Consider the following 27,281-nt stretch of genomic DNA (forward strand, 5'->3'; position numbering starts at 1 on the left):
TTCATATCTCAAGTCATTCTTGAGGCAGATTGAACACTTAAGTGCCAGCTCAAGTGAAAAATGAAGAAAAACGTACCAAGTAATTGCAACACAACCACTGACTTAATCATTTTTAACGTGAAAAGATGGCGACGCAAGAAGAGAAGCAGCAGGCTGCTAGGGTGGAGAAAAGAAGAGCTGCTCAGGAAGCAGCAAGCGCATCAACCTCTGAGCAAATGAATGCTAAACGTACAGAGAAAATAAATAAAACAGTATTAAGTTCTAAGACATTATTCTCAAAAGCATGTATATAGTCTCACATCATGTATTTATGTCACTAAAACTGTTTCAATGATACGGCTTTATCAGAATCTTGAGAATTTTTACAGAGTCTGATATTTGTTTAAACGTCAGCTCCTCTAGAATATCTACTGTGTAATAAAACACGATGGTCTGTGTGTGTCTGGTCCGTTAGAGCAATCCGATGGGCGATTGGAACAGGATGTACGAGATTTGAGACACACAACAAGGAAGGCATAGGAGGCACGCTGAGAGCCGCCTTCAAAGATGGGAGAGAGTCTGAGGACTTGGCTTTACGAAAACGCACTCGAGAGGGGGAACGCTGATCCAGAGAGGTTCAAACACAGGATGATACAGCAGAAAGGCATTGGAGCTACCCCATCAAATATTTTCTAATTTATTCTATTACTCGTCATCGACAGGTCACATGGCTAGTTTAAACATAAAAGACCAGGGGTCTTCAGTGACAATCCTGGAGGACTGCAGTGGCTGCACGTTTTCATTTCAGCCACATTATTTTTTAATTAGACCCTGTTTATTTGCTGAATAAGCAATATGTTGGGATTAAAGTATCTATCTGTGTCCTTTGGGATTCATTTTAGTTACAATTCAGAAGTCTTACTGATTTTAGTTTTATATAGTTGTATTTATAATTTAATTGTTTTATTCATAATCACCCACCAGTTAAAAATGAGATACCTATAATTTCCTTCAGCGTTAATAAAGTTTCTCTCTCTACAAATAATGAAGGAGCCAACAGCTCGTCAGCTAACCTTTTTCCATTTAAAACTACGTATATGCTTCATTAAGTACCCTGTTAATAAAATGTATAAAAATAATTAAGAGAGAAAATAATACTCTGTCAAAGGAAATTGTCACAATGTGCACATTTTGGTGTAGCCCTCAAAGACCATTAGTATGATTATAATAACATCTCTGACATGTGGAATAAAATCACAATACAGTTCACTACTGAAATTATGAAAAGTCGTCTTCTTCTTGAAAACATAACAGCTGTTCTCATTGACCATGCCAAAAAAAATGACCAAAGTACATGGAGGAGCTGACCTGTACCCTACAATGTTTACCAACTTCATCTTTAAAGTCACAGGGGCTGATGTTTGAAGATTACAAGGCAGCCACAGTCTTGAATGTGATATTGAGGAAAAAATACAAAGAAAAAGACTGAGCTGCTAGTCATTGACCTGGAAGACTTCCATCATTAAGGCAGAGCACAGAAAGCTCAGTTGAGGTCTAAGAGAGTTAACCTCATCTCAGCCCTTCTTGTGCTGCTTAACCTGCTCAAAGGAGGCAGGAAAGGGGGACAAATGTAGCCCGGGCTTCACACATTTGGTTAAACAAGGAAAAGAAAATTACTAAATGCACTTCTGAAAGAAAACCTTTAGAAAAAGCAAAAACAAAAGGATTTCACAGCAAAAATTCATCAGTACAGTAAGAAAACAGTCAGGTAGAGATTCCAGAAGAGGAAATGAAAGACTGCTGGTGTTCGTTCATCTTAAGCAACATGAAATAACTTCCAAGTTCAAAACTTTAAAAACATTTACACTTCTTTGTAACCATGGGTTTTGGCTCTTTGAAGTTATGAAGAAATTCTGAGTTAAGTCCTCTAACGTGTGCCAATCCTAAGCAACGCTTCAAGTTTTTACAAGCAGCTCCTTTTGTTTCACTAATAGGACACTGTGCTCAGCGCCTTAGGATTCTAAACAAGAACCTCTTTTTCACCCTCCAGTGGTCTCCCTGAAAGCAGTAAACTCAACAGAAAGAAAGTCCTCTTGATTTGGAAACATCACGGCACCCGTTTCAGTCTTAATGTATTTTCATAGGGACTGTAAATACCTGCTATACTTATGAAATAAACTAACTGCCCAATTGTCTCATAGCACACAAGACATTGTTCTATAAATATTAGTAAATATACACTGCAAGGAAGGCACATTAAAACACTGAGGTTTGGCTTTTATGTCTCGTTCCTCTTCTTTTTCATTGCCAACGTGGCCAGAGCTAATTTCACTGTTGCACATTTTTCTTGTGCCAGTCACATAGTACATAACAAAGACAGACCATATCAGATTTTTTTTCCCCTTAATATTAACGTGTGCATAAATACAGAGGATACAACCCACATTTGGGGGATCTCGTCTTATTACCAAATTAGTTACATTGCAAGAGAAGGCAAATATCACACAGTATCATGCGGACATCTTGATACTACCTTTTTGTATTTCATTTGTAATGACTTTCTGTATGCATTACAATATACAAGCCAATTTAAATCAACAGAAGTTATTCTGCAGAATGTTGGGAAAATTATCTGTTTTAAATAGTTGAATGGGGCCTTTTTTTGTTATAATTAGTAACATAAAAGACTGAAAGCTTACAATTTCTGACACAATCTTTTAGGTCCTGCTTTTCTCAATAAACAGAACTCATTAAAACCATAATTGGCCCTATTTTAATAATAAAAATATATTCCTTCTTTGAGTAAAGACAACTGTACTTCTCCAGCACAAATGTATACCGAGAAATAAAATGCCGTAACTTAGATTTTCCGTCTTTATTCCACGTTATTGTTTGTGAGCTCACAAAGAACAATGTCCTTAATAGAAAACACCACTCGAGTCCACTTTTGTTCTTCACAGGTATACAGGAAGCAAGAGCCTCTTTACACACCTGAGCTTTCATTTCGAAAGCAGTGTAGAAATTTATCGTCACAGAGAAATTCCCATTCGCTCGTAGCAGAAATCCCTTCCTTCAAGCAGAAGGTGTACTCTGAGAAGGGATATTCTCTTTGTCTGAAGACTGTGGAAGAGAAGACATTACATTTTGCCGCTCTTCCAACATGTCTTTAAGTTTCATTTCAAGTACAGGTCTTTGGTTTTCAGTGTCTGTGGAAACTGAGCTATCTGAAGTCTGTACTGCCATCTGCTGGAAGAGAGCAAAGGATTACTATCTTTAAAGATACAATGAAACACTTGTAATATCTGCATTTTAAATTGTATACTTTACAGTTGTCAGTTAAGGATTGAAAGATGTATTTTTGTAGCAAACGTTTCAGACATTCAAGTGTGAAATAATATTGTACAGGTGCATCTCAATAAATCAGAATATCATCGAAATGTTAATTTATTTCAGTAATTCGATTCAAAAAGTGAAACTCATACATTCTATAAATTCATTACACACAGAGTGATATATATCAAGCATTTATTTGCTTTTCATTTTGCTGATTATGGCTTATAGCTAATGAAAACCCAAAATTCACTATCTCATAAAATTAGAATATTGTGAAAGAGTTGAGTATTGTAGACTCATGGTGTCACACTCCAATCCGTTAATTAATCCAAAACACCTGCAAAGGTGTCCTGAGCCTTTAAATGATCTCTCAGTCTGGTTCAGTAGGCCACACAATCATGGGGAAGACTGCTGACTTCACAGTTGTCTAGAAAACAGTGATTGACCCCACCACAAGGAGGGAAAGCCTCAAAAGGTCACTGCTAAAGAAGCTGGCTCTTCAGAGTGTCGTGTCCAAGCATATTAATGGAAAGTTGAGTGGAAGTAAAACATGTGGCAGAAAAAGGTGCACAAGCAACAGGGATAACCGCAGCTTGAGAGGATTGTGAAGCACAGCCCATTCAATAATTTGGGGGAGATTCACAAGGAGTGGACTGCAGCTGGGGTCAGTGCTTCAAGAGCCACCACTCACAGACGTACCAGGGACACGGGCTACAACTGTCACGTTCCTTGTGTCAAGCCACTCCTGAACCAGAGACAACTTCGGAAGTGGCTTACCTGGACTAAAGAGAAAATGGACTGGACTGTTGCTCAGTGGTCCAAAGTTCTCTTTTCAGATGAAAGTAAATTTTGCATTTCATTTGGAAATCAAGGTCCCAGAGTCCAGAGGAAGAGTGGAAAGGCATAGAATCCAAGTAGCTTGAGGTCCAGTGCAAAGTTTCCACAGTCAGTGATGATTTGGAGAGCCATGTTATCTGGTGGTGTTGGTCCACTGTGTTTTATCAAGTCCAATGTCCGAGTACCAATACCTGGTTTAATGATCATGGTATCACAGTGCTTGATTGGTTAGCAAACTCGCCTGACCTAAACTCCATAGAAAATCTATGGGATATTGTCAAGAGGAAGATGAGATGCCAGACCCAACAATGCAGATAAGCTGAAGGCCGCTATCAAAGCATCCTGTGCATCCAGAACACCTCAGCAGTGCCACAGGCTGATCGACTCCATGTCACGCCACACAGTAGTTAATGCAAATGGAGCCCCGACCAAGTATTGAGTGCATACATGGACAGACTTTTCACTAGGCCAACATTTTTGTATTAAAAATCATTTTTTATTGGTTTTGTGTAATAATCTAATTTTCTGAGATACTGAATTTTCAGCTTTCATTACCTGTATGCCATAACCAGCAAAATGAAAAAAAAAAAAATAAACATTTGAAATATATCACTGTGTGTAATGAAACCATATAATACAGTACAGGGGGTCCTCAGGTCACAATGTCTCAACATACGACATTTTGAATTTACAACGCTCACTCCCATAAAAACTTAAATAAAATTGAGAAGTGAGTGTTTTGGCTTACGCCGTTAGTGTCAAACTTACAGACTACGTGGGCGAACTAGTTTGGTTGCGCGCAGTGGAAAAATATACAGTAACATAGCGTATGAGTGAGGGAGTTGGCAAACTAGTTTGGTTGTGCGTGGCACAAGTGTTCTGTTTGTGTTACTTTGTTTGGCGACTTTTTGGCCCTTATCATGGCTCCTAAACGAAAGTCAGAGTCTTCAGATGGCAGTGCTTCGAAGAAGAGGAAAGCCATCACGATGGAAGTGAAATTAGATATTGTAAACAGATCAGAAGGAATAAAAGAAAGGAATTTTTTTACACTTTTTTTTTTTTTTACACATTTATGTCCTTTTCCTTTTTCTGTGGCTTATTTGTGTTTTTATGTTCTAGATTATGATTTTGCAAATATGTTAGGATAGGTAAGTGACTTCGGCTAGGGTGTATTTCGACTTACACTAAAATTCAGGTTACATCACTGTTATAGGAACGGAACTGTCGTAACCTGAGGACCCCCTGTATATAAGTTTCACTTTTTGAACTGAATTACTGAAGTAAGTATTTGATGATATTCTAATGTATTGAAATGCACCTGTATAATGAGTGACACAACAGAGTCACACCTATGTCAAATAGTAAGTCAGCTGCCAGTTCAATCTGTTTAAATACAACAGCATGTTAATGTTTCTACTGCCTGGGTCTAGCTAGCACTCTTCGTAATGTGGCGATGCCATGCATAAGTTACATTTTCACTTTCTTTAAATGTGTAAATAAAAAGGTTCAGTATCTATAACAGTTTTAACAGTGCTGAATCCCAAGTCTTTCCAACAGAAGGACAAAAATGCCACAAGAAACAATAAGGTGATAATGATATGCTGAGACAGCATTTTACTGGAGTAAATAAATGTGTTCTACAAGTTTTGGGACAAAGGTATACTGACCCCAAAGCCACCGGTCCTTCTCCTGAGGATTAGGCCTTCAGCAAGGAGTGCCTTTCCAGTCTCTTCCAAAAGTGCTTCTTCACTTAGATTTGCTGCTTTTTCAAGTTCCTGATATTTTTCCAAAAACCTAAGGCAATGGGAGGGAATAAAGCAGTGCTTTTATATTGGTCCACAGACAGAAGGCTTTTCCACAGTACACTCTTGCCTGAATGAATTTAAATAAAAGAAACACTACATAAATTAAAGATATTCATGTAGGAGGCAGATACTGAAACCTGGTCCTGGAGGTTCACAGTGGCTGAAGGTTTTTGCTTTAAGCAAAGTTTTAATTAAAACCCAGCTATTTACTACTAAATCAATAGGTTTTCTTTGCCTTAGTTTTAGTTAACTTTTGTAATTTAGTTAGAATTAGCAAAATGTTTGTGCTTCGCAGCAGAGAAGTAGTGTGTTAAAGAAGTTATGAAAAAGAAAAGGAAACATTTTAAAAATAACGTAACATGACTGTCAATATACAGTATTTGTTTTGTGAGTGTTACTGAGTGTTGCTGTCATCAAGGATTTGATTATCATTATTTCTTTCAATCAGGATCGTATTTGTAGGATGTGTTGTGTTCAAGTTACATTCCATGTTTGTCAACTGTTGTAAAGATAACAGGTTTCATTCATCGAAGTGTTCACTATCCAAATCGGTACTCATGAATCTAAAATGTCTAACAGGCATTCCTGGTATTAACTTGTGGATTTGCCTGCGTATATTTAGCGGCAGCGTCTCTATTAACTTGTGGATCTGCCTGCGAGTATTTAGTGACAGCATCTCTACGAACATGTGGATTTGACTGCAAGTATTTAGCGGCAGTGTGTCTATTAACGTGGATTTTTCTGCGAGTATTTGGCGGTAGCGTCACGAAGTTGTTTCCGTCTAGCTGCATCAGAAAATGTACCACAACGTCTGACACGCCTCCTTTTTACGGTTTTCTCACAGCTTGGATTGCTACTGTCATAATCGGTTTGAATTTCATGGTTTGTTTCAATTACGTTAATATTTGCAGGACTTGTTGTGTTGAAGTGACATTCGGCATCTGTCAAGTGTTGTAAGCATACAACCAGTTTCATCGATAACTTCGCACCCAGCTTTTGAGAGTTGAAACATTCATAAACATCAAAGTGTCCACAACTCAAATGTCACCTGTGAATCTAAGATGTTTAAGAGGCATTGGCTGTTCTCCAAAGGTGTAAAATATTTGGCCATTTCGTTACACTTGAAAGCATCAACCGAACAATTCAGCGGCAGCCATCAACTTACATGCAGAACCATAGGTGAAGGGCTTAAGCATTTCACTCTTATAGTGCTCCTGTGTAGTATAATTATCTCCTGTACCGTCATCAGTCCACAACTTGAACCTGTCCCAGTCATTCAATACATAAGACACAATGTTCCTCCGGATATCAAGAGTGAGCCTGATATGGCCGTGCAATATGTAACACAGGGAATGGAAAAGGCAGGCAGCATCTCCAGGCATGGAAACCATTGGTAAGTAACAGTTCTTTGATCGATGGTGATCACCTCAATAGACATGTTAATGGGGGTACGATTGGAACGGTAAAGGAAATGGGCACCTGAACAGTAAAGCAAGTCTAAAATACCTACACAATAACTATAATCGTAATAAACGAACAATAAAACAGTGGAGAAGCCGTGGATTAAATAAAAAGGCTGCAGTTATCAGCAGGTTGACGTGAATACCGTAGCAAAGCAAAGAAGGGAATGAAGAGACCGGAGCGATGGATCGCCTTACATGGGCAGGCAGCCAATTATGTGTGAGGCGTGGGGATGGGGGACGCAACACCGCCTCACACGGTGACCGAGCTGCAGGCTATGGACGTATATATGTACGTAAGTAGAATTCAATTATGACCGTTATGCATAGAATTTAGAAATGAAACCTGTCTTAACTTTTGTAAGTAAGCTGTAAGGAATGAGCCTGCCAAATTTCAGCCTTCTACCTACACGAGAAGTTGGAGAATTAGTGATGAGTGAGTCAATGAGGGCTTTGCCTTTTATTAGTACAGATTCAGAACCCTTAATTAGCTATTTTCGTTTTAAACAGCTGCATTTATGTTTTAACTTTTAGAACCAGCCATCAGTTAACAACTCTCCAGCCAACATGCTTCCATTCAAACTTGTGAATATGTATCAGGACATTTCTGTGTTAATTCAATGTTTAAAAAAACCTGAGAGTGAAGGGAAGGACCAAGACGTACCAGAAAACATATGGACAATAATCTCAGAAAATGAAAAATCTACAATCTGAAAGATTTGTCTTGGAAGACTAACAAGTACCAACAAGCCACATAATTAAATACGGAGTTCCATTATCTGCTAGGCCTGACATCTAATTATCAAACTGGGTGGAATGAAAACTTGCACCCTCTGCGGACCTCCAGGATTGGAGCTGGATACCCCTTATGTAAAAGTTTATACTCAATTATTTTACATTATTGCAGCCTTAAGGAACTACAATATTTTCTTCCTCAAATTACTTAATCCTCAATTTTACCTGGTGGAAGCATTTTTTTTAGCTGTCACTGAATATTCACATTTTGTTTCATAAGTAGTTTACACTGCTTTTTTCCTATTTGATTACTTGTTATTTTTTTCATAAATGTGAAATTATCAGTGCTAATATTGTACTTACTGGTATGTGCATCACTATAATGTCACCTTTCATAGTACACAGAAAGTAGATTGTATTTTTATTGTTTATTAGTTTTCTTTTCTTACCTTTGACTTGTGGACACAAAGTTAGCCTTAGTGAGATCAAAAGCACGAGGTCCATTCCCATATATTTCAAAAAATTTCCTGAAATGAACATTAGAGAATATTTTATTACACTGTAATGCTTGTAGGCAAACAAAAAACACAGACATGTGATGACACCTACTGGCAGCAAACGGGATTACAGAAAAAAAATTCTAACAATGAAAAGCAAGCATTGCATACACTGTTAGAAACAATGGTGCTTGCACCTTTCTTTGTTTGCTATATTATTGCCACTTTTTGACACTGAATGTTTTCATGTCTTCAACCAAAATCCATCAGATAAACTGAGTGAACAAACAGCTCATTTTTAACTCACCTAACGAACAAAGTTATACAGCACCAATTGTTACTGTGCTCTCTAGTGACATCATCCCAATTGATGGGACAGTTAGACTCAACTGAGTGAACACAGCCAGGCCGGAGTAGTGCCAGCTCTGCTCAGTATATGAACTTCTCTTTATTTTGACTTTCACCATCAGAGTCAAGTTAGCAGCACAAAAAGTGCAATCAACGGAAATTCCTAAAGAGATCACAAGAAAGTTGTCTCTCAGCCCAGAGAAGGTTACAACGTAATTTCTGAGGCTGTGGAACTCCATGATCTCCAAAGAGAAAACACTTCAACAAGTGGCTGGCCTACCAAAAATGTGCTGCATAAAAGCATTCAGGATTTCATAAAGTACCCTAAAATAACAAAAAAAGAATTGCCGATTTCTCTTGCCTTAGTAAACGCCAGTGTTTACCACTCCACTATTAGAAAGAAACGGGGCATAAATGGGCACCATTGAGGAGGAGTGAGAGAGAAACTATTTCAGGCCAAGAAGAACAAACACTGAAGTGACAAGCACTGAATGACCAACAAGTCTTTTAGGATAATGTTCTCCGGACAGACAGACAAAAGTGTCACTTTGTGGACAGCAGAAATTCAGTAATCTCCTTTGTAAAGCAAACACAGAATTGTTCCACAGGAGGCACACTGTACCAACTATCAAACATGGTGGTGTGATGGTGTGGGGATGTTTTGCGGTCTGTGACCTGGAGGAACTGTCAAAATATCAGAAAGGTCTTAAGAAGAACAACTAGTCATCTGTCAATGAACTGAAACTGAAGTAAACTTGGTTAAGCAGGAAAGCATTTTACCCAGTATAAAAAAAGCAAATTCACATCAGAATGGCTGAAATGAAGCAAAAGAGGCCAGTCCTTAAGCCAACACAGATGTAGCGGCATTGAGCAATTCATGTTCAAAAACCTACCAGAATTTATAAATTAAAGCATTTCTGCAAGGAAAAGTACAACAAACTTCCTCCAAAATTATAAGAAAGGCTGACACTGAATAAGTATTTAGCTGTAGTCACTGCAGCTAAAGGTGAAAAACCCGAAAACATTAAAAAAAGATGTATAATAGCAGAGGGACAAATGCTTTTAACATAAGTGGTGTATATTGAAAGTAAAGAACATGCTTAACTGTGTTATGGTGCACAGTATTGTTAATGCAACACTTCCACCTATTATCTCACGATTAATTGTACAATGGCATCACCGCAATTACTGTACATGGTGAGAGTTTAGTGCAAAAAATAACTGACAAAAGCAACAATAACTTCCAGCGATTGTATTTCTTGTGAAGAATGAAATTCCTATGGCTGGCTTTCTTAAATGACTTCACCATGCAAATGGAGATGCATGCATGGTCGTTAGCCTGTCAGACTGAACTTTGATATTCGAATATAATTCAAATGTATTAAAAAAAAAATAAAAAATAAAAAAAAGTGTTATTCAAAGCCAAAGACATTTGATTGTCAAAGATTAGTTGTTTGTTTAAACCACACTAATTTTGGCATCATGTTACTTCAGACGTGCTAGGCAAAGATGCAGTATTTTACTGATTTGATTTTGTGCTTTACTTCCTCTATCAGCCTTTTTGTAACTTTGAATAGTTAGATTATGTTCATTAGTTAATATCAGGGTCAGACCCATTCACAACATAATTTGTTTTTGTTTTTTCTCAATATTCTGCACTTTGATCTACAATTGTGCTCAGAGCAGTATTTCTAAATGCTGCTCCTCTGCTCTTAAACTGGAGATCCCTGACTGGTGTTTAATGCTAAGACCTTCTCATTAAAGCAAATGGAAAATAACTGTCATAGGCTAACATTGATTTTCCTTTTTATTACAATGCTTTATCAAGCCTCATCAGGAAATACACTGTGTCCCTCAGTTAGTCTTTGTCTTACTTGGCTGATGGCTTGACGTATAATGTGTAAAACAATAAGGTGAAATTAAAAATATTGAGGCCACTTTTACTAAAATATTGCTGAATGACCTAAAAGAGCAAAATGTAGGCAGACTATGCAGACCCTGACTTGATTCTGTGACAATCTCGATTTCCTACAAAATTACAGAACAGCCTACTCATTTACTTTGTTTGCTGCGCTCTTCCTGACTAACTGGGATTCCTCCTGATCTGAAACTGCTCTGCCGGTGCCTCTCTGGTAGCAACCACATCACAGTACATGTGCACCGCAGCACTCCAGCCGAGTGTTGCAACCGGGACACATGCATTGGTGTCATTCATAAGTGCTTCATGATTAAAAAAAAAAAAAAGGTTAAAATATTAATAATTACATAGTGAAGTGCAGTGCCAGCAGCATGTGTGGCCTGTAAGGATTTCAGCTCCTTTTACGGCTCATTGCCTGAAGAAGGACTTGCGTATTAGACTGAAAAAAGACAACAGACACATAGACTTTTGATGGAAGAACAGCTGCCTGAGTACCCATAGGATTTCTTTTTTGTTAGTTTTTTTTTTGTTCTAGCTGTTTACAAAGTATATTATATATATATATATATATAAATAAAACCTCATTTTCAATATTTATTTTTAATTTGAATATTAAAATATATTTTTGGACTAATTTGACAGTCCTAATGGGCAGTAGCAGTGAAATATGGAAACACAGACATTGCCTCCACTGTGAGCAGCAAAGGAACAAAACTGCAATGCTTTAGTTCTGCCTGATGACTTGTCAACCCGAGAGCTACGTCTGTCCGCAACAGTGCAAAGCTTATCATGCAGAGCAAAAAAACAACTTTTCCACGATGGGAGCTTCAGACCTCTAAAATGGTAATAAAAATACAATAATCAAGGTGGGAATAATAAACAAAAGATTCGGATGTGTGTGTCGGTAGGCTCTGCACCTTAAGAACCAAGCTACTCAAACTATTCTAGAACATTTCAGTAATTATTTACTGCTCTGATGCTGATCTTTCAGATCATAAAATAAGTCATTACAATAGCAATTGATGAGTAGGACTCATAATTAACTGCAGAATTACGGTATTTGAGGGTTCCTCTAGAGCAGGGGTGGTCAGTGTCGGTCCTGGAGGGCTGCAGTGGCTGCAATTGCTTCATTAGAAACCAACCCTTTCCAGTCTCAGACCTTATTTAATTTTCTGGCTTGTTAGTCTATAATGTTAAGTTCTTATATTGTAGATTTTTTCCTTTCCAAGGATACCATCAAAATGATTTGAAACCTAAAACAGATCATTTTCAGTCAGTCACATTTTTGTATTAAGTGTTTTATTAAATCAGACGATGCTTGATGAACACACAGAGATGTAAATCTAAACAAGCTAGCTGAAGAACTGCTGACTGCTTTGTTACTTTGATTTTATTGCTAATAAGGAGCCATTAAAATAGTGAATGCAGCTGTTTAAGATTGAAATAAGCAATTAAGGTTGGGGACCCTTAACGAGCGAGACCACTAAAATGAAAAATCAAAATGTCACTTAAGCAATAAGTGGTTCATCAGCAATAATTGACTTCTCATTAAGAAACGGGGTTGGAGCCACTGCAACTCTCCAGGACCGACATTGCCCATCCCTGCTCAAAGGGCCTCTTTCTCTTGCACGATTTGGCTCAAAAACTAATCAGCACATCATCATCTCATAACTGGCTTGAGTTTCCGGTTTGGTATTTTTCCATCCAGCCCTTTTCGCACTACACCGTCCTCAAGAAACTGTGACACACATATAGGCACGAACCCATCTTCGAGATATCAACATTTTCAGTATCAGGGGACCCTAAAACATTAAGATCTGTCAAAAACTGGACATGGAAATTTTGGATGAAGTACTGATCAGTAACTTTTGGTAGTACACGCCAGCTTACAACATGGCAGCTGACCCCTTTTGATACAGATTTCATAAATGGCGCAGTGTGTTACAGTACATCAAAATAAATGTGTAGTGTATTTCTGTACTGATTCAAAATTTAAACACTAAACAGACTTTAAGCTAACCAACAGACAAAACACTGAGATGAACAGGTCACTTTTGTTTCATGCTACTGTGAATAAAATGGAATGAACAAAAGTTTAGTGATGTTGAGTAAAGCACAGCTACCATAAATTCAAAGTTGATTTTAAGAATTACAAGCAATGTTATCAATCATAATGATTGTCTTATTTGGCAGTTCAGAGGCTCTCATGCATTTCCTCATTCTCTGCTCAGCAATCCTAAAGGCAAATAACGATGACAACAACATTTATTTATATAGCACATTTTCATACAAATGTTGTAGCTCAAAGTGCTTTACAAGACGAAGAAAGAAAAGTTTATATGAAACAAAAAACAAGATTAGGCAATACTAAGTAACAAAGAATAAAGTAAGGCCCAATGGCCAGGAGGACAGAAAAGGCTGGAGAGAAAAAAAAAAAATCTGCAGGGGTTCCAAGTCCACGAGACCACCCAGCCCTCACTGGGCATTCTACCTACCATCAATAGTCTCAATCACATCTGTTTTGTTGTAAGCAATCGGTGCAGAGGTGTGCATCATTTAGGGGCAGCTTAAGCTACCACGATACAAGCTTTTCCCAGTACTGGCCATAGCCCTCTGTGAAATGTATCTCTGGTCAATTTTAATGAAAAAGACTTTCCCTCATATTGGGTATACTGTAACACTGGGTCCCAGGCTCATCTATGGGACCACTAAGGAATAAAAAGGAAACTCTCAAAGTGAATGTTGATTAAAACGTTTTGTAAACCTTTGCGTATGTGGGCCTCAACAAACTCGGAATAGGTTCACTTATACCTACCTGATTCATGTCTGAACTACTGCTGCTGGTTCCCCTTTGCCTCTGCCATGTTCTCTCTAAGCTCAGACCCTTTGTTTAATTCCACCTGAAAGGTGGACATATTATGGGATACAAGGTGAGGGTTTATTGTAGGTAGGTGCAGATCACATTAAGACTGGACATCCCCTGAAATTTACTCTACCATCTGTATAAAACAGAATTCTGCTTTCTTCTGTGTTTCCCAAAGCCCTTTGCATATCCTTCCTGAATTTACTATGTCAGCAAGAGCAGACATGAAATGTTAAAATACAACTAAGAAACAGTATAAACAGTATTAATGTCTATATGAATTGACGTTAAATATGTAGCTAAAAGATATGCATATTTGTATTAATAGATAAAAAATATATACATTTAATTTGTCAAATTTCTGCAGTACTTACGCTCGAATAACATCTTCCTTGTATAATATTTCCTGAACATTGTCCTCCACCTTTCGAAATCTCCCCATGGGTTTTTGATAGACTGGTTCCTTTTTAGGTGGAAAAGCGGCATAAACGTCATACCAGATAGGTCTGTCGGCTTCCTTGAGAACTCCAGCTCGCATAAGATTTCGTATCCTTGATGTCACAGTGCAAAACAAAAAAAAAAAAAAAACGAAGAAAAACATCTGGTCAGGCACAATTCATTTTTCAGCTGCTCTGTGCCTATCTGACCTTCTTTACTCATCAAATGCCAGTCACTTTCTAACCTGTTTAGGCCTGGAGAGGGTCGCCGGAGTCTGCCTCAGGCTAATCCACCTGGCACAGGTTACAAGGCAGGGCGCCAGTCCATTATAAGGTGGGCGATCACACTCACTCACTCACTCACTCACTCACTCACTCACACACACACACACACACACACACACACACACACACACACACACACACACACACACACACACACACACTTAATTTAGGGTCAATTCCGAACTGCCACATGACAGTGAGGTTCACTCTTCAACAAAAAACCCAATCGATAAACAAACTTCCCCATCCATGTTCAGATTAACTGCTGGCACTGTGTTTACTTCCACCACCGGGATACCTTAACAAAGCTCTAGTTTATCAGAAAATCCCCCTCTAGTTGCACTACTGTCCGATTTTCCAAAACACAAAAATGCTTTAAATTTCACCTCCTTGCAATATGATTAAAAAGAAACCATCACTCTAAAGAGAAATTTCATTTCAAATCCATCAGCTACAAACCTGAAAGTCGCCCACCACAAGAAGGCATTAGTTCTCACCTTGTAAATACAGTGCCCAGCTTCTCCAGGCGGCTGCCTGCCATGCTTACAGGCTTCTAATCCTCCAGAAGAGCTCCTTTGCCCAAAACGTGTCTCGTCGGCGCGACGTCAAAGCAACAGCGACAGTCCTTCACCTCGTAGGTCTCTCACGTACTCGTCAACAGGTCATTGTTACAGCAAAAACCCTACAACCTGAATCCATCGCGCCCAGACGTGAAAGGTCAAACGTCACAACTGCCGATACTACTTCCGGAGTTTAAAGGTTAACAAAAACCCATCGCTGCGCATAGGCGTCACATTCGTTTCACCCGGACACGTCAATAGAGCCGCCATCTTGGAGCGGTCGACCCTTGGTTCTAACGGTGTATCAGATTTACCTACGACCTTGATGGAGGTCAAAACTGTACAGCGTGTAAAGGCAAGGAGAAGACAAATGTACAGACATGGCAGGGAAGGACCACTTCTCACAAATGAGAGATCTTTCATCACTAGGTTGTATTTTGTATTACTGGTATTACCAAGATAGCACTGTCAGACTTTAAATTAAGACAAAACTGATAAGTATTGATATTTTAATTTGTGTATGAATATATTCATGTCAAAATATTCAATAGTTGTTCACTGTTTGTTGTGTGGACATAAGTAAAAATATTTTATTTTATAGTCCTGATACAGTTATGGTTATCATGTATATTTACATATCATTATATGCAAAATAGTTTCAAGCACATTAATGCTTAGGATTGGATGGGTTTGTATTTAAACTACCTTCCCAAAGTTTGGAATGAACAGTTATATTCGTCATTGTTATTTCATTCAAGAAAAAAAAAAAAATAACATAGCGCTGGATTCTTTTGCTCCTTTCATGGTTCTTTTGCACTGGATGAATTTTGTTTGCAACACTGCATGCTTGCCTTTTTTATGGGCGTCCCTGCCGCTGGCTCTGAAGCTACTCATTTGTTTGATGGAATGCCAGCTCATACTATGGGTTACTCATCCCTGACAGATACAACTTGTCGGCACTGTTACAAATAAAAAAATATATTAATAATAGCAGTTATAATGTGCCTTAAAATAGATGAAATAGACAAGACACCAAAAAGTGCTTCAGATATTGTATTTATTATTTGTTATTTTGGTCACAGCAGTTAGACGATGCAATCTCTTCTTTGTAAATGCAGAGCATTCTGGATATTAACTTCATTATGATATTGCTGCCAATGCTCTTCCATATAGTCTGCTGTATTTGTCTTATTTTGTCTTGTGTTCCTTAGAGGGTGTTTGAAGATGGGCTGCAGTTCCACGAACCTCCCACCTGAATTCCCTCTTTTAAGCAAGCTAAACAGAGAAGGTGCTCATCTTACTACTCCCCCGTAGCTCTTGGACAGACTTGGACCCTTGTTGGGAAAAACAAAGGTACAACTCATTGGTAGGGCTGTGCGGTCAGGGAGGTTAGCAACTGTAACCCAGTATGGGTGCAATATTTATATCCTTAGAAGAAGCTCTATGCCATCATAAAGGTACAAATACTGCCACCGTGCCAGTGGTCCAGAGGACAGCGACAGTATGTGCCTTCATTTATAAAGGGGTTTCACTGTCGCTCTGCTATAATACTGAAGCAGAATATTACTGTACATCGAGCAAAGTTTAACTAATTTATGCATTTCATGACCTGCTGCTAGTTATTATTATTGTTAGTATTATTATGTGTACTGTGTATTAGATTCTCCCGTTCTTTATGCTTCACCTCTTTTGCAGGCACATCTAGCATTTCAAACCAAACACATTTTGGGAAAATCTGTTGAGAAATAAGAAAGTTCCCCACTGATTTTAACATGTGATCTCCAGTTTCCAAGTCAATCTGGACCTCTCCAACATGGCTGACACGTTGATATGTCAGCAGTCAGTGTGACCTCTGTGTGTGTATAACTGCTAATTAGCTGCAATAGAAAAAAATAGAAATAGAAATAAAATAAAATAATAGCAATAGTATGGCTTGCACTTTTAAGTTTTACATTGGGCCCTTGATTAGCAGAGGACAAATCTGTTCCACCTCATACATATTTACATGTCTATCTGATATTTATATGGTTTTAATATCTTAATGTTGCATATGTACTGCTTGTTCATTACCTTTGCTCTAGGTGTGCTCCACTTTATTGTTAAGCATACACTGCATTATTGCTTGCTCCATTATTGGATGCATCTCTAATCACAAATACTCTGTTGTCATGTAAGGTACAGTATAATGACATCATAGCTGGCTGAATGTCACAGATATCATTAACGCCAATGAGGTGTACACTTTCATAGGGACACTGTATTCTTCCATAAATGGCCTTTTTTCTGCAGGATTTTGCTCCATGACACAAGGTTAGGAAAGCTCTTGAATAGTTTCAGTAACATTACAGTGCATCAGCCATTTTCTTGACAGTCATCCAGTCTGAGTATTTGATGAGATGAAGGGTTCAGAGTTGTTATCCTTCACAAGCTAATTTAAAACACCAACCAAAGAACACAATGAAGGTGACATGGGCCGGCATCCCCGTCCTGCAGTTTGACTCCTCCACATCCCCATGAATTTAAGCCATTTTGAAAGGAAACGGGAAACATTTCACTCTTGGGCAGGTGTACTCATTGGTTGTAAAGGAGGGAAATTTAGAATATTTTTCACAAGCCTGGAGTGTAGCTTGGTGACAAATTTTCAGTCACTTTATGCAACTGTCACATTTCAAAGCATTAAAAGCATGACCGAATTACAGACCATAATCAGAAGAGTGCACAAGTAAAACATTTGCTCACAGAACCACATTTGTTCTATAAGGCTGTTTTTCATACTTTTCCTGTATAGCTGTATGTTGTATAGGCTGCCTGTTGTTTCAGCAGGTTTACAGAGAAGTTACAAAATCATTAATATTTTTACAGAGTTCAATTCTGATGCAGCACCACAAAACAAAATTAACCGCTAATAATTAGTAATAATTAACCACTACCTCGGCAGCCATATCCATCCAAGTTGCAGAGTATCTCCTTTAGCTCTGCCAGTTAATTCACTTGAGTGTTTGCTCCACATCAGTGCTGGGTTAAAATACTCCTTACTTGTGTTTTACACAGCACAGTATTGACCAATTTTGACTTAGCATAGAACTGTTGATCATGGTCCCAGTTTTGAATCTTGTCCTGGGCACTCCCTGTGCACAATTGCTATGTTCTTCCTGTGTCACTGTGGGTTTTTCTTGGGTTATTGTACTTTCTCCTCACATGCAAGACTGGCTTACTTGTAGTGACCACTACAATGGACTGGAATGTTACACAAACCTGTTACATACTTGGTGCTGTCCCGATGCGTTCTAGTCCTTCAGAAGCCTAAACTGGACTGAGCAGCCTTTGAGAATGTTTAGTACCTTGTAATGATACCTTGGTTGTTCACAAGCATTAGGCTACCTAATGACTAGTAACTGACCTTATATCAGTGAGAGTGAGGGAGGATGTGTGCAGTCCATCCAAGGATGGCTACTGTCTCACACTTGACATTGCTGACTCTGAACTGGATATGTGACTTCTTTTATGTATGACAGGAAAGACATCTGATGCATGGTGGATTTTATTTTTCTGCTACCATTTCACTTTGTGCATCACAAACAAAAATGACTGATCATGTCATAAGTCACTTATTAATGATAGCCTAATGCATTCCATCCTCCTGGAAAATAACATTCTCATAGTCACAAATGTAACACTTAGGATTAGGCAGAGAGGTCAGTGATTGATCCTCTAGACTAGTTTACCAGTTCTTTCAATTTAAAAAATGTTTCAAGATAACAAATGTTTGAAATATACTGTAGTGTTGAGAGTAGTTAAGATGATTTACTAGAGGCAACTCAATCTATATATATTATATATACTGCAAATCTATATATAAAGTACCAGGGGGCTTCGCTTGCCCACCCCCGGGTTTGGTTAACTGGATATACAATTTAAAGAGATTGTTATTTTCATGGGAATTGTTACATATGCATTATTTTCACTTTAACTTTAAAACTTCAGTAAAAAAGCAATATTTGAAATTAACTTTTCTTCAAGATCGCATTAAATTTTGATTCCGTGTTTGGACTTGCATCGTGACAACGCAAAGTATAACTGCCCATGAGTGAATATCATTTCTTTCTCTCTAATACATAGACCAACTTTTTCTAATGTTTGTCCATGCTCTTTCTTCTTTGCTTAGTCGTTGACGTGTCATCTAGAAAGTATAAAATTGTCTTGATAAAATTTATAAGAGCCGAGAGCGCAGGAAGTGTGTCTGACAAAAGCATTCACACGACTAATAATAATAATAATAATTCATTACATTTATATAGCGCTTGTGACGGAGGTTAGATGACCGTGGTCTTGTTTGAAAATAGTTGTAAATAGGGTGTGACTTGAAAGAATCTCATGGCAAAAAGCCACCGCCTCACGGGACGTGTTTCCGAAGGTTGTTAGTCTAGCGTGACTAGAAAGAATCTCAAGTTAAAAGTCTCCGTGTCGCGGGACTTCATTCCAAAAAGTCTCTCAAAAGGTCACATCTCGTCCCAAGATTTTTTTTTTTATTATAATAGACAGATATAAAAAGCTGCCTCTCCAAAACTGACTAACAAGAAATTTCTGGCTACTTGCAACCAACCTAAATAGTATTCGCTAATTGATCTACCAACGGCCTTAAGGCCCAGAAAAAAAAAAACAGCCTTACCAAAAAGTTAATTTAATCAGGGGAAAAAAGGGAGAAAATCACAATGATGTTGCATTTAACAGCCAGAACGTCATTCGATGGTAGGTGCACATTAGCACAGAAGGAAGCGTGTCCAACTGCAAGTCACAAGTATTGGGTTGGAGTCCCAGCTGTATTCTATTCAAAATCTTGATCTTTTATGGTTGAGATGCAGAATTAGCCAAAATCCATACAAGAAATGAAACCAAATACATTTTCTGGAACGTTGGAACCTCAGGTCATGAACGTCTCACGCCGATGATTTCTGCACGTGTTCAGTCTCTCCCTGTGCAGCGAGCTAGCAAGAGAGAGAGAGGGAGCGTGACAGACCAAGAAGGCAGTTAAAGAATGCACCGGGCTTATTTTTAAAAGAGACTGCAAGGTTAGTTTTCTCTGTTCAAGGTTTTCTCAGTGTTATTCAATGTTTTTACATTTAGTTTACTATTACACTGTGCATTCTATGGTATAATTAACTATTTTTGTGCTTAAAAATCTTAAAAAAAATTAATATTTATATACAGTTCGTACAGTCCGGAACGGATTAATTGTGTTTACATACAATCCTATGGGGGAAATTACTTCGGGTCACGACCAAATCGGGTTATGACCAGAGTTTTGGAACGAATTACAGTTGTGACCCGAGGTTCCACTGTATAAACAACTGGTTATTACTATAAAATTAGCTTTTACCACACACAAAAATATCCTCCGATACATTTGAAAAAATGTAGGACATTCATACTATTCAGGCTTTGCTTTTAGCCGTTTCTTAAATATTATTATTATATTATTATATCATCTGGAAGCACTTCATTGCCATCTTCTGTATTCTGTAATTTAAACCAATTACATTACCTTTGTCCCTTAAAGAAACACATTCGTCGCTGTCACTCTTTCTCCTGCATTGCTCTTTGTTAGTTCACATGTCTGAGTTGCTCTTGCAGTTATTTAGTTAGCAGTTAAAAATGATCACTCCAGTTTTTATGTTTGACATTAGTATTCTATACATTTCTCTCTCCCTATATGTATTATCATGATGACTGTGTTATTCATTCAAACAAACAGGCTGCAGAATGTAAGCATTAGTTATTACAAGTATAATTATATACTTCTGTCTAAATATGTATTACCTACATTAGGCTCACGAGACTACATTCTCAGTTCAATGTCTATTTGCTATTTTTCACCTTACTAGAATTAAACTCCCACAAGGCACTGGAATGCAAATGGTAAGTCACATTAGTAACTGTTCAAAAATTTACTGTCTCATTGACCTCTGGTTTGAAACTGCTACGGGGCAACCTGTGTGCAGTTTGTATGTTCACCATATATCATTATAGACCTCCTCCAACAAGCAAGACATTGTCAAGCTGAGTCACATGATAAGACCCCTGAGTTTGTGTGAGCCTGTGTTACCTTGGCATTACAATCAGGCTGAGTGCTACTGAAACAGGCATGAAACGCTTATTGGTTTGAAGTGCCATTTAGCGATCAGCCCAGGCCTTCCACACTGCAGGGAAAACTTTGGGGTTGGTGGCAGAACTGGCACTCCAGCCGCCAGAAAAAACCTCACACTGTTCCACCTGAACTAGTGTGGTGCGGAGGTGTCACCCGTTACATGTCCTAATCTAGGATCCTGAGGTGGTTTGTCATGTGGGGGGTTGTGTCAACATGCTATATCAGTGGATGCTCCTAACCTCCTCTTCCGCCAGAGAATCATTTACCTCTTCGAATGCAGCTCCTTACTCAAGTGGGAATTATTCCAGTATACAGTATCCAGCAAGACACCCGCTGCAAAACAAACAACAAGCGCAAAACCACAGAAGAATACAACATCACTTTAATATATCAATAGCTAATAAACATTTTCTTTTAGACGTAAGAAAATCAATTTTGAAATAATTTGTAAAATACAACAATCACACACAAAGCCTTCACAGGTTGAAAGGACTTTAAAAACTCAGGTTTTTTTTGTTTATCATTCCATCAGTAATACAATAGATATAATCATTCTGATATTTTATTAAAAACATTTACTATTAAATGCATTTTTTTCAGGATTAGAAAAGAAGGACCTTGTCTTCCTGAACGAGGACCTGCAGATTTAATAGACTGTATCAGCTTGACTAAAAAGTTGCGTTCATCTAAATAAGTTTTAAAACCAGTACATCAGAATACATTCTCTCATGTATTTGCATGTTTTCCCCACCCATAAAAGGTCAACCATAAATATGAGTTCTTGCACAGAGGGAGTCACAGCCACTCTTGACAAAAACCCTCAGTTAGTACATTCAGTAAGCACAGTGCTCCTGCTGGGGCAGCTAAAGCGGAGCATGCTGGGAAGGTCACCTTCTGGAACAGCCGCTCCTTAGCAGCTAAAAGCAGAAGCCAATCCAGAATCGCACACTTGCCTATCAAGTGGAAATGAAAGTCTCGAGTTGTCTCCTTTTAGTGATTATTGTGACATGGGAAGTAAAATAACAAAAGAATGTCGTGCAAGGGGAAAAGCAACTGATAAGATTCTGAGGCCTGGTGAGCCTTGCAGTAAAGAAGAACACAGTCCTATGTTACTGCATTCACAGAGGCATATTAGTGGGGGCCCTTAGGACCTCACGCTTACTTGTTATCTCTTTAGTGACAACTGGCCCTTTCTTGTCTTCTCCCACCCCTCGCTATATTTCATGAACAACATTATAATAGAATTTGATTGCTTTAAACCTCTCCTATAGTTGTGTTTGAAACTTCTAACTGGGCTGGCTTATCTCTTTGGGTTTTTTGGTCTCTCTCTTGTGTTGCATTTATTCCTAAAGCCAACTTTCTACCCCTGTATGGTGTTTGTGGTTATCATGGATGACTAGTTAAGTTCAATGGGGCTGCAAGCTAACCAGCCTCTTCAGTTGCAGAGACTGAGGTTACTGTGTGACGCTACTGCACAATTTCAGACTTGCATGAAAACATTGGTACCATGGTAAAAAAAAAAAAATCACCATACCTTTCTCAATTTACCAACAGAACTTAAAGAAGTACACACTAAATTAAAACTCGGGTCATCCGTTCAGAGTTGGAGCTTTGAAGGTACATGGCATCTCACCTTTTGGAGGTTTCCAAAATCCTCTTAAGCTTAATGCCAAAATGACTCACTGAGGTGGGTGTGTTTAGATGCTTCATGTTTTTCTAGTTTTCTTACAGTTGCTGAACTGATTCAGATAAAAGTTTAATAAGTTTTGAAGTGGTGTTCTTAAATTGAAACCTTTATATGTAAACAAGTGCATGGAAAGAGTGTCCAGTGAACTAACACTCAAATCTAAAGGTGACTTACAGTCAGGCCAAAAGTCATTTTACACTTGATATTCTTAAACCATACTTGAATCTCAAATGCCCTGTCTATAATCGAAAAGCAAAATTTAGCATTCATGGTCAGTGTTGACATTTACTGGTAATGAGGGGATGCCATCTAATGATGCAATAAGATAAGAAAAAAGCACTTTAAGACAACATGTCATAGTCTGGAACAACTCACAGTGATATCTTCTATTGGTTTCTGAACAGAGCTAAGCTACATTAATGTGCATGCCTCCTACCTTTTCTCTGATCTGAATATGCAGACATGGGCAGGACAGAAGCATGAATATCCCTGAGACTTGATGCTGCCATTATGGGAGGCAGGCAGTCAATTCCATATACTGAAAATAAAAGTCCTTCTTATGATGTGATGCATTAATCGAAGGCTTCTGCTGCTTGTGTGCCATTGAGGCACATTATCATTATCATTGATGTACTGAATCCTGTGAAAGTCAAAGCATAGGCTCACTGTTGCCCAGGAGCTACACTCTGTATGATCATTTTTATTCCTAAATTATCAGTTTCTGCTTGAAAGAAATTATGATGCTAAGACATGGTTTGCTTTGGCTCGTCAACTGGAAAGTGGGCATTGCAACGCTTTACATGGGAATGACACACAGAATCCAGACAGGCACCATGCATGACTGATATTTACAAATGCTGCTTTGTGTTATTTCACTTATCAATGGACCAGGATTTAAGAAAAGAAGCCAAGAGATGCAGGACACTATAACTAAAGCAGAGGCAGTGCACGGTCTCAGCACACATCGGCTTACTTGGTATCCCCACATACATTAAACACTCCAAGTGTTGCACTGCTTTCTTTTGCGTCACATTTGTGAGATGCACCATGCAATCAGCACATAACTGATTACATAAAGTCTGGTGAAATAAATGGGGCTCGAAAAGATTTAACTTGGATATCCCAAAACAATATACATCTATCTAACCGCTACACTCTGTCACTCTGAGAGACAAAATAATGAATTACTGACCTTGAGCTCAAGATTTTTCAGAAAAAAATAAGAAAGGCACTGTCGGAGTAGTGCATGTCTCTGAAGGAAACTGTTTAACATGGTGCCAGGTGGATTTTATGATTGCTCACGGGGTCTCCACATGCTTCTCTAGTGACCTCAAGCCAGTGCATGGCTTCCTTAATGCAGTTTAAATGCATGTATGGCTAGCTTTGAAAAACATTCTGTGTGCAAGTAGCTTGGATTTGCATCCGTTGCAGCATGCAACTCTGAAATATGTTCGAGTCTATGAAAAGTAAGACAAAGGCAAAGGAAAAAGGGCTACACTGATAAGTGGGCATCAACTTCAACATAAGCACTCGCACACCGTGCTCAGGGATAAGTAGCAGATGACGGCTGCTGACTGACTGACTACTATAGAAATCTGTACCTTTATGTGATATTAGCCTCACAGAGACCTACAATATGGGAAAAAAAAACAACTTTTTTTTCCCAGTAGCAACTGGAAATGTTAATTTCTGAAAATAATGGGTACTACTCTAATGCCATCTCCCATATCATCTCTTGGAACAAAGGTGCAGCTATAAGCAGTATCTGTTCGTAAAGTCAGGCTACAGCACCAAAGTAGGCAAGGTGAATACTCAAAACATGACAGAACAGAACAGGGGTACACACTGCTTCAAGAGCTTGTTTGTAGGAACAAATACACACATCAAACAAAATGGCTGATACTATTGACATTCACTTCACCTAATACCTTCTGAAGAAACTTGTCGACATTGCCTTTTGTGTGAAAGAGTTAAGCCTTTTTAAGCCATGTTCCAATGGCTCCAAAAGTAAAGATTGAATGATCTAATAAAGCTCTGCTGCCACCTCACCTCATGCATGCTGAATAACCCAAGGCCAAATCATACCTTTAAACTCAATAATGCACTCTCATTTTCCTGGAGCAATGGCAGTTAAAGAAAAAGTATTTCTTTTTTTGTTTGTTTTATGTTAAAAAGGAAAATAAAAAGAATGAGAAAATAGCTCTGCGTTAAAAGCAAAAGGTGGATCAACAAGTAGCAGGAGAGCCCTGTGTTAATGTCGTTCCTCAAGACGACAGACCTGATGAGTCACAGAGCTACTGCCCCAGGGTTAAGACAGCTGATGAATAAAATCTGGCAGAATGCTGCTTAGGACAGGAGGACGTCATATAGCTGATACACCCACTTAATGCAAACTTGGCTGCAGCATCGATGTCCCAAAGAGCTGAGACCTCGGGGATCTAGAAAACAGAGAAATAACAGAAGTATGAGAAAGTGAGGGAAACTTGGAGATTGTGTTGGCGGAAGAGAACAATCTATCACTGCAAAGCCAACATGCCAGAGTCCAATCATGAAATCATGTGGCTTACACCAAAAACAAACCTTGTACATGACACCATTCTGTACTGAGAGCATAAGCCTTCTCCAGTAAATTGTATCAGATTTAACGACACAGCCTTAACAAGGCTTGAATTGGGCAGCTTTCACACCCCTCTGACTGTGGCCTTATGTTCCTAAAAGATTCCATCAGCATTTAAATTTTGTTTTAATGTCATTCTTTATTGTTTATGTATTTGCCAGTTTATTGTTCCAATTGATTACATTGCCACTCAAAGTAGCCATGTTATTTCAGGCTGAGTTACAGTTCTGAACTTTTACATAAAAAGGCTTACCAGAGACAGAATATTAATTTCTTTGGAAAGTAGCTTTTTTGGCTATCTTTAATCTTTAACGTTTGTGAAATGAACTCAGTAATGTTTTGACCAGCCTTTTGTCATCAATTCATTTTCATTTTCTACTTCACAGGCTGGCCCTTGCCTTGATGTAGTCACATTTTACAATTGATTATTTAGTACATTGTACTGTATAGGTTTTTTCATTTGTGTTACTGGCAGGCAGTACAGTATAGATAGCTCTACAGGGTGGTCCAGATCTAATTATGCAGATCCAGATCGTCTGGATGACTTTGATTTATGTGGGGACGATTCCAGTTTGGCGCAAAGGCGATTCTTCATGTCGTCAGTTCGCACACTTCTTGATGGTCCGGGATTGTTCAGGTGATTTTCTATGTAATAAACTTAAGTTATAGCGAAATGCAAATTGCATAATTAGATCTGGACAACCCTATACTCAAACTACAGTATATAAAATAGTCATCAGTCAGTCATTGTCCAACCTGTTATATCCTAACACAGGGTTACGGGGGTCTGCTGGAGCCAATCCTAGCCAACACAGGCCACGTGTCTTTGGATAGAGGGAAGAAAACGAAGCCCCCAGAGGAAATCCATGCAGAAGCAGGGAGAACATATAAACTTGACACAGGGAAGACTAGGGGTGCAAACAGTTGCTGAGGAGTTGTCAACAGCACTACCTCTACTCGACTGTGCTGCCCAGGGCGATTTTAATTATTATCTTTAAAAATGTAAAGCTCTCGGCTTATAAGTGTAAGTTTCCTATGGTATATAAGAATCAGCTGATCTGGACTAAAATTACTCAGCAGTGTAGGTTCTTCTTTTTTGAGAAATCAACCTGTGTTTTGTGTCTCTGTTTATCATATTCTCAAGAAGGATGGTCATATGTTCCTTTTGCAACATGCAGTGTGATTCTTTTTTTTTTACTTGTCCTCTGTTAAAACAAAAAGGCATTAAGGCCTGAGATATGGTAAAAAAGTAAACATTGAATTAGGCTGTCAATTATGCTAGTGATTTTTGCAATTTAAATTCTTAGATATACAGTTTCCATTTTCACCAGTGTTGACAGCCATCACTATATTAGTTTTATAAATGTTACCAATACTTGACTTAATTCTTAGTTGCAACGCTGCTGTATTTGCTAAAGTCTAGTATATTGGAAGCTTGCAACTGAAAATATTTTGTGGGGGAACTGGCAATTGGGATGTAATCAAAACTACTCCTCATTTCAACGGTTTAGAGACATCTTTTAAGATGGTTAAAAAAGTGTGTTTTCTTTGATGGATTGGTACAGCTAACTGCAACTGTAAAATGAGATTCAATAAATAAATAGGTAGATCATTTTTCGTCCTTTACTACAGTTGCCTCATTGCTTCAGAGTGTTGGGTTCAAATCCTGACTTGGCCGCTGGCTGTTAGGGGATTGATTGCGTGTTCCGTCACCAGTGTCTGTCTTTGGACCTATTTCTGTGAATTCCAGTTTCTTCCCATATGCATATTAACTG

At 38.4% G+C, this 27,281-nt stretch overlaps 2 protein-coding genes across 4 annotated transcripts in view; both read right to left on the bottom strand.

Annotated features, from left to right (window-relative positions):
• Positions 1 to 2,839: 2,839 nt before the first annotated feature.
• On the bottom strand, positions 2,840 to 15,239 carry mrps23 (mitochondrial ribosomal protein S23). Its single transcript, XM_039756686.1, has 5 exons — positions 14,995 to 15,239; positions 14,150 to 14,326; positions 8,599 to 8,676; positions 5,817 to 5,943; positions 2,840 to 3,222 (listed from the first exon to the last, which is right to left on the bottom strand). Exons 1-5 carry the CDS (start codon positions 15,036 to 15,038, stop codon positions 3,052 to 3,054), a joined length of 597 nt encoding a protein of 198 aa, XP_039612620.1. The 5' UTR covers positions 15,039 to 15,239; the 3' UTR covers positions 2,840 to 3,051.
• A 6,327-nt stretch (positions 15,240 to 21,566) lies between these two features.
• Positions 21,567 to 27,281, bottom strand: part of cuedc1b (CUE domain containing 1b) — a 95,731-nt gene continuing 90,016 nt past the window's right edge. For all 3 annotated transcript variants that reach the window (XM_039756685.1, XM_039756683.1, XM_039756684.1), the window contains one exon: positions 21,567 to 25,327. In XM_039756685.1, coding sequence (XP_039612619.1) covers position 25,327 — 1 coding nt within the window. In that variant the 3' untranslated portion in view covers positions 21,567 to 25,326. The remainder of the gene's footprint in view (positions 25,328 to 27,281) is intronic.

Source organism: Polypterus senegalus, chromosome 6 (genome assembly GCF_016835505.1).
Source record: "Polypterus senegalus isolate Bchr_013 chromosome 6, ASM1683550v1, whole genome shotgun sequence".
In the NCBI taxonomy this organism is placed as follows: domain Eukaryota; kingdom Metazoa; phylum Chordata; class Cladistia; order Polypteriformes; family Polypteridae; genus Polypterus; species Polypterus senegalus.

Bases quoted from the DNA above. Each gene is read 5' to 3' on its own strand.
- mrps23 (XM_039756686.1), bottom strand. From the start codon at position 15,038: ATGGCAGGCAGCCGCCTGGAGAAGCTGGGCACTGTATTTACAAG. The intron at 8,677-14,149 runs GTAAGTACTGCA...TGTTCATTTCAG, and splicing joins AAGGAAGATGTTATTCGAGC to GAAATTTTTTGAAATATATG. The intron at 5,944-8,598 runs GTAAGAAAAGAA...CCATTGCCTTAG, and splicing joins TTTGTGTCCACAAGTCAAAG to GTTTTTGGAAAAATATCAGG.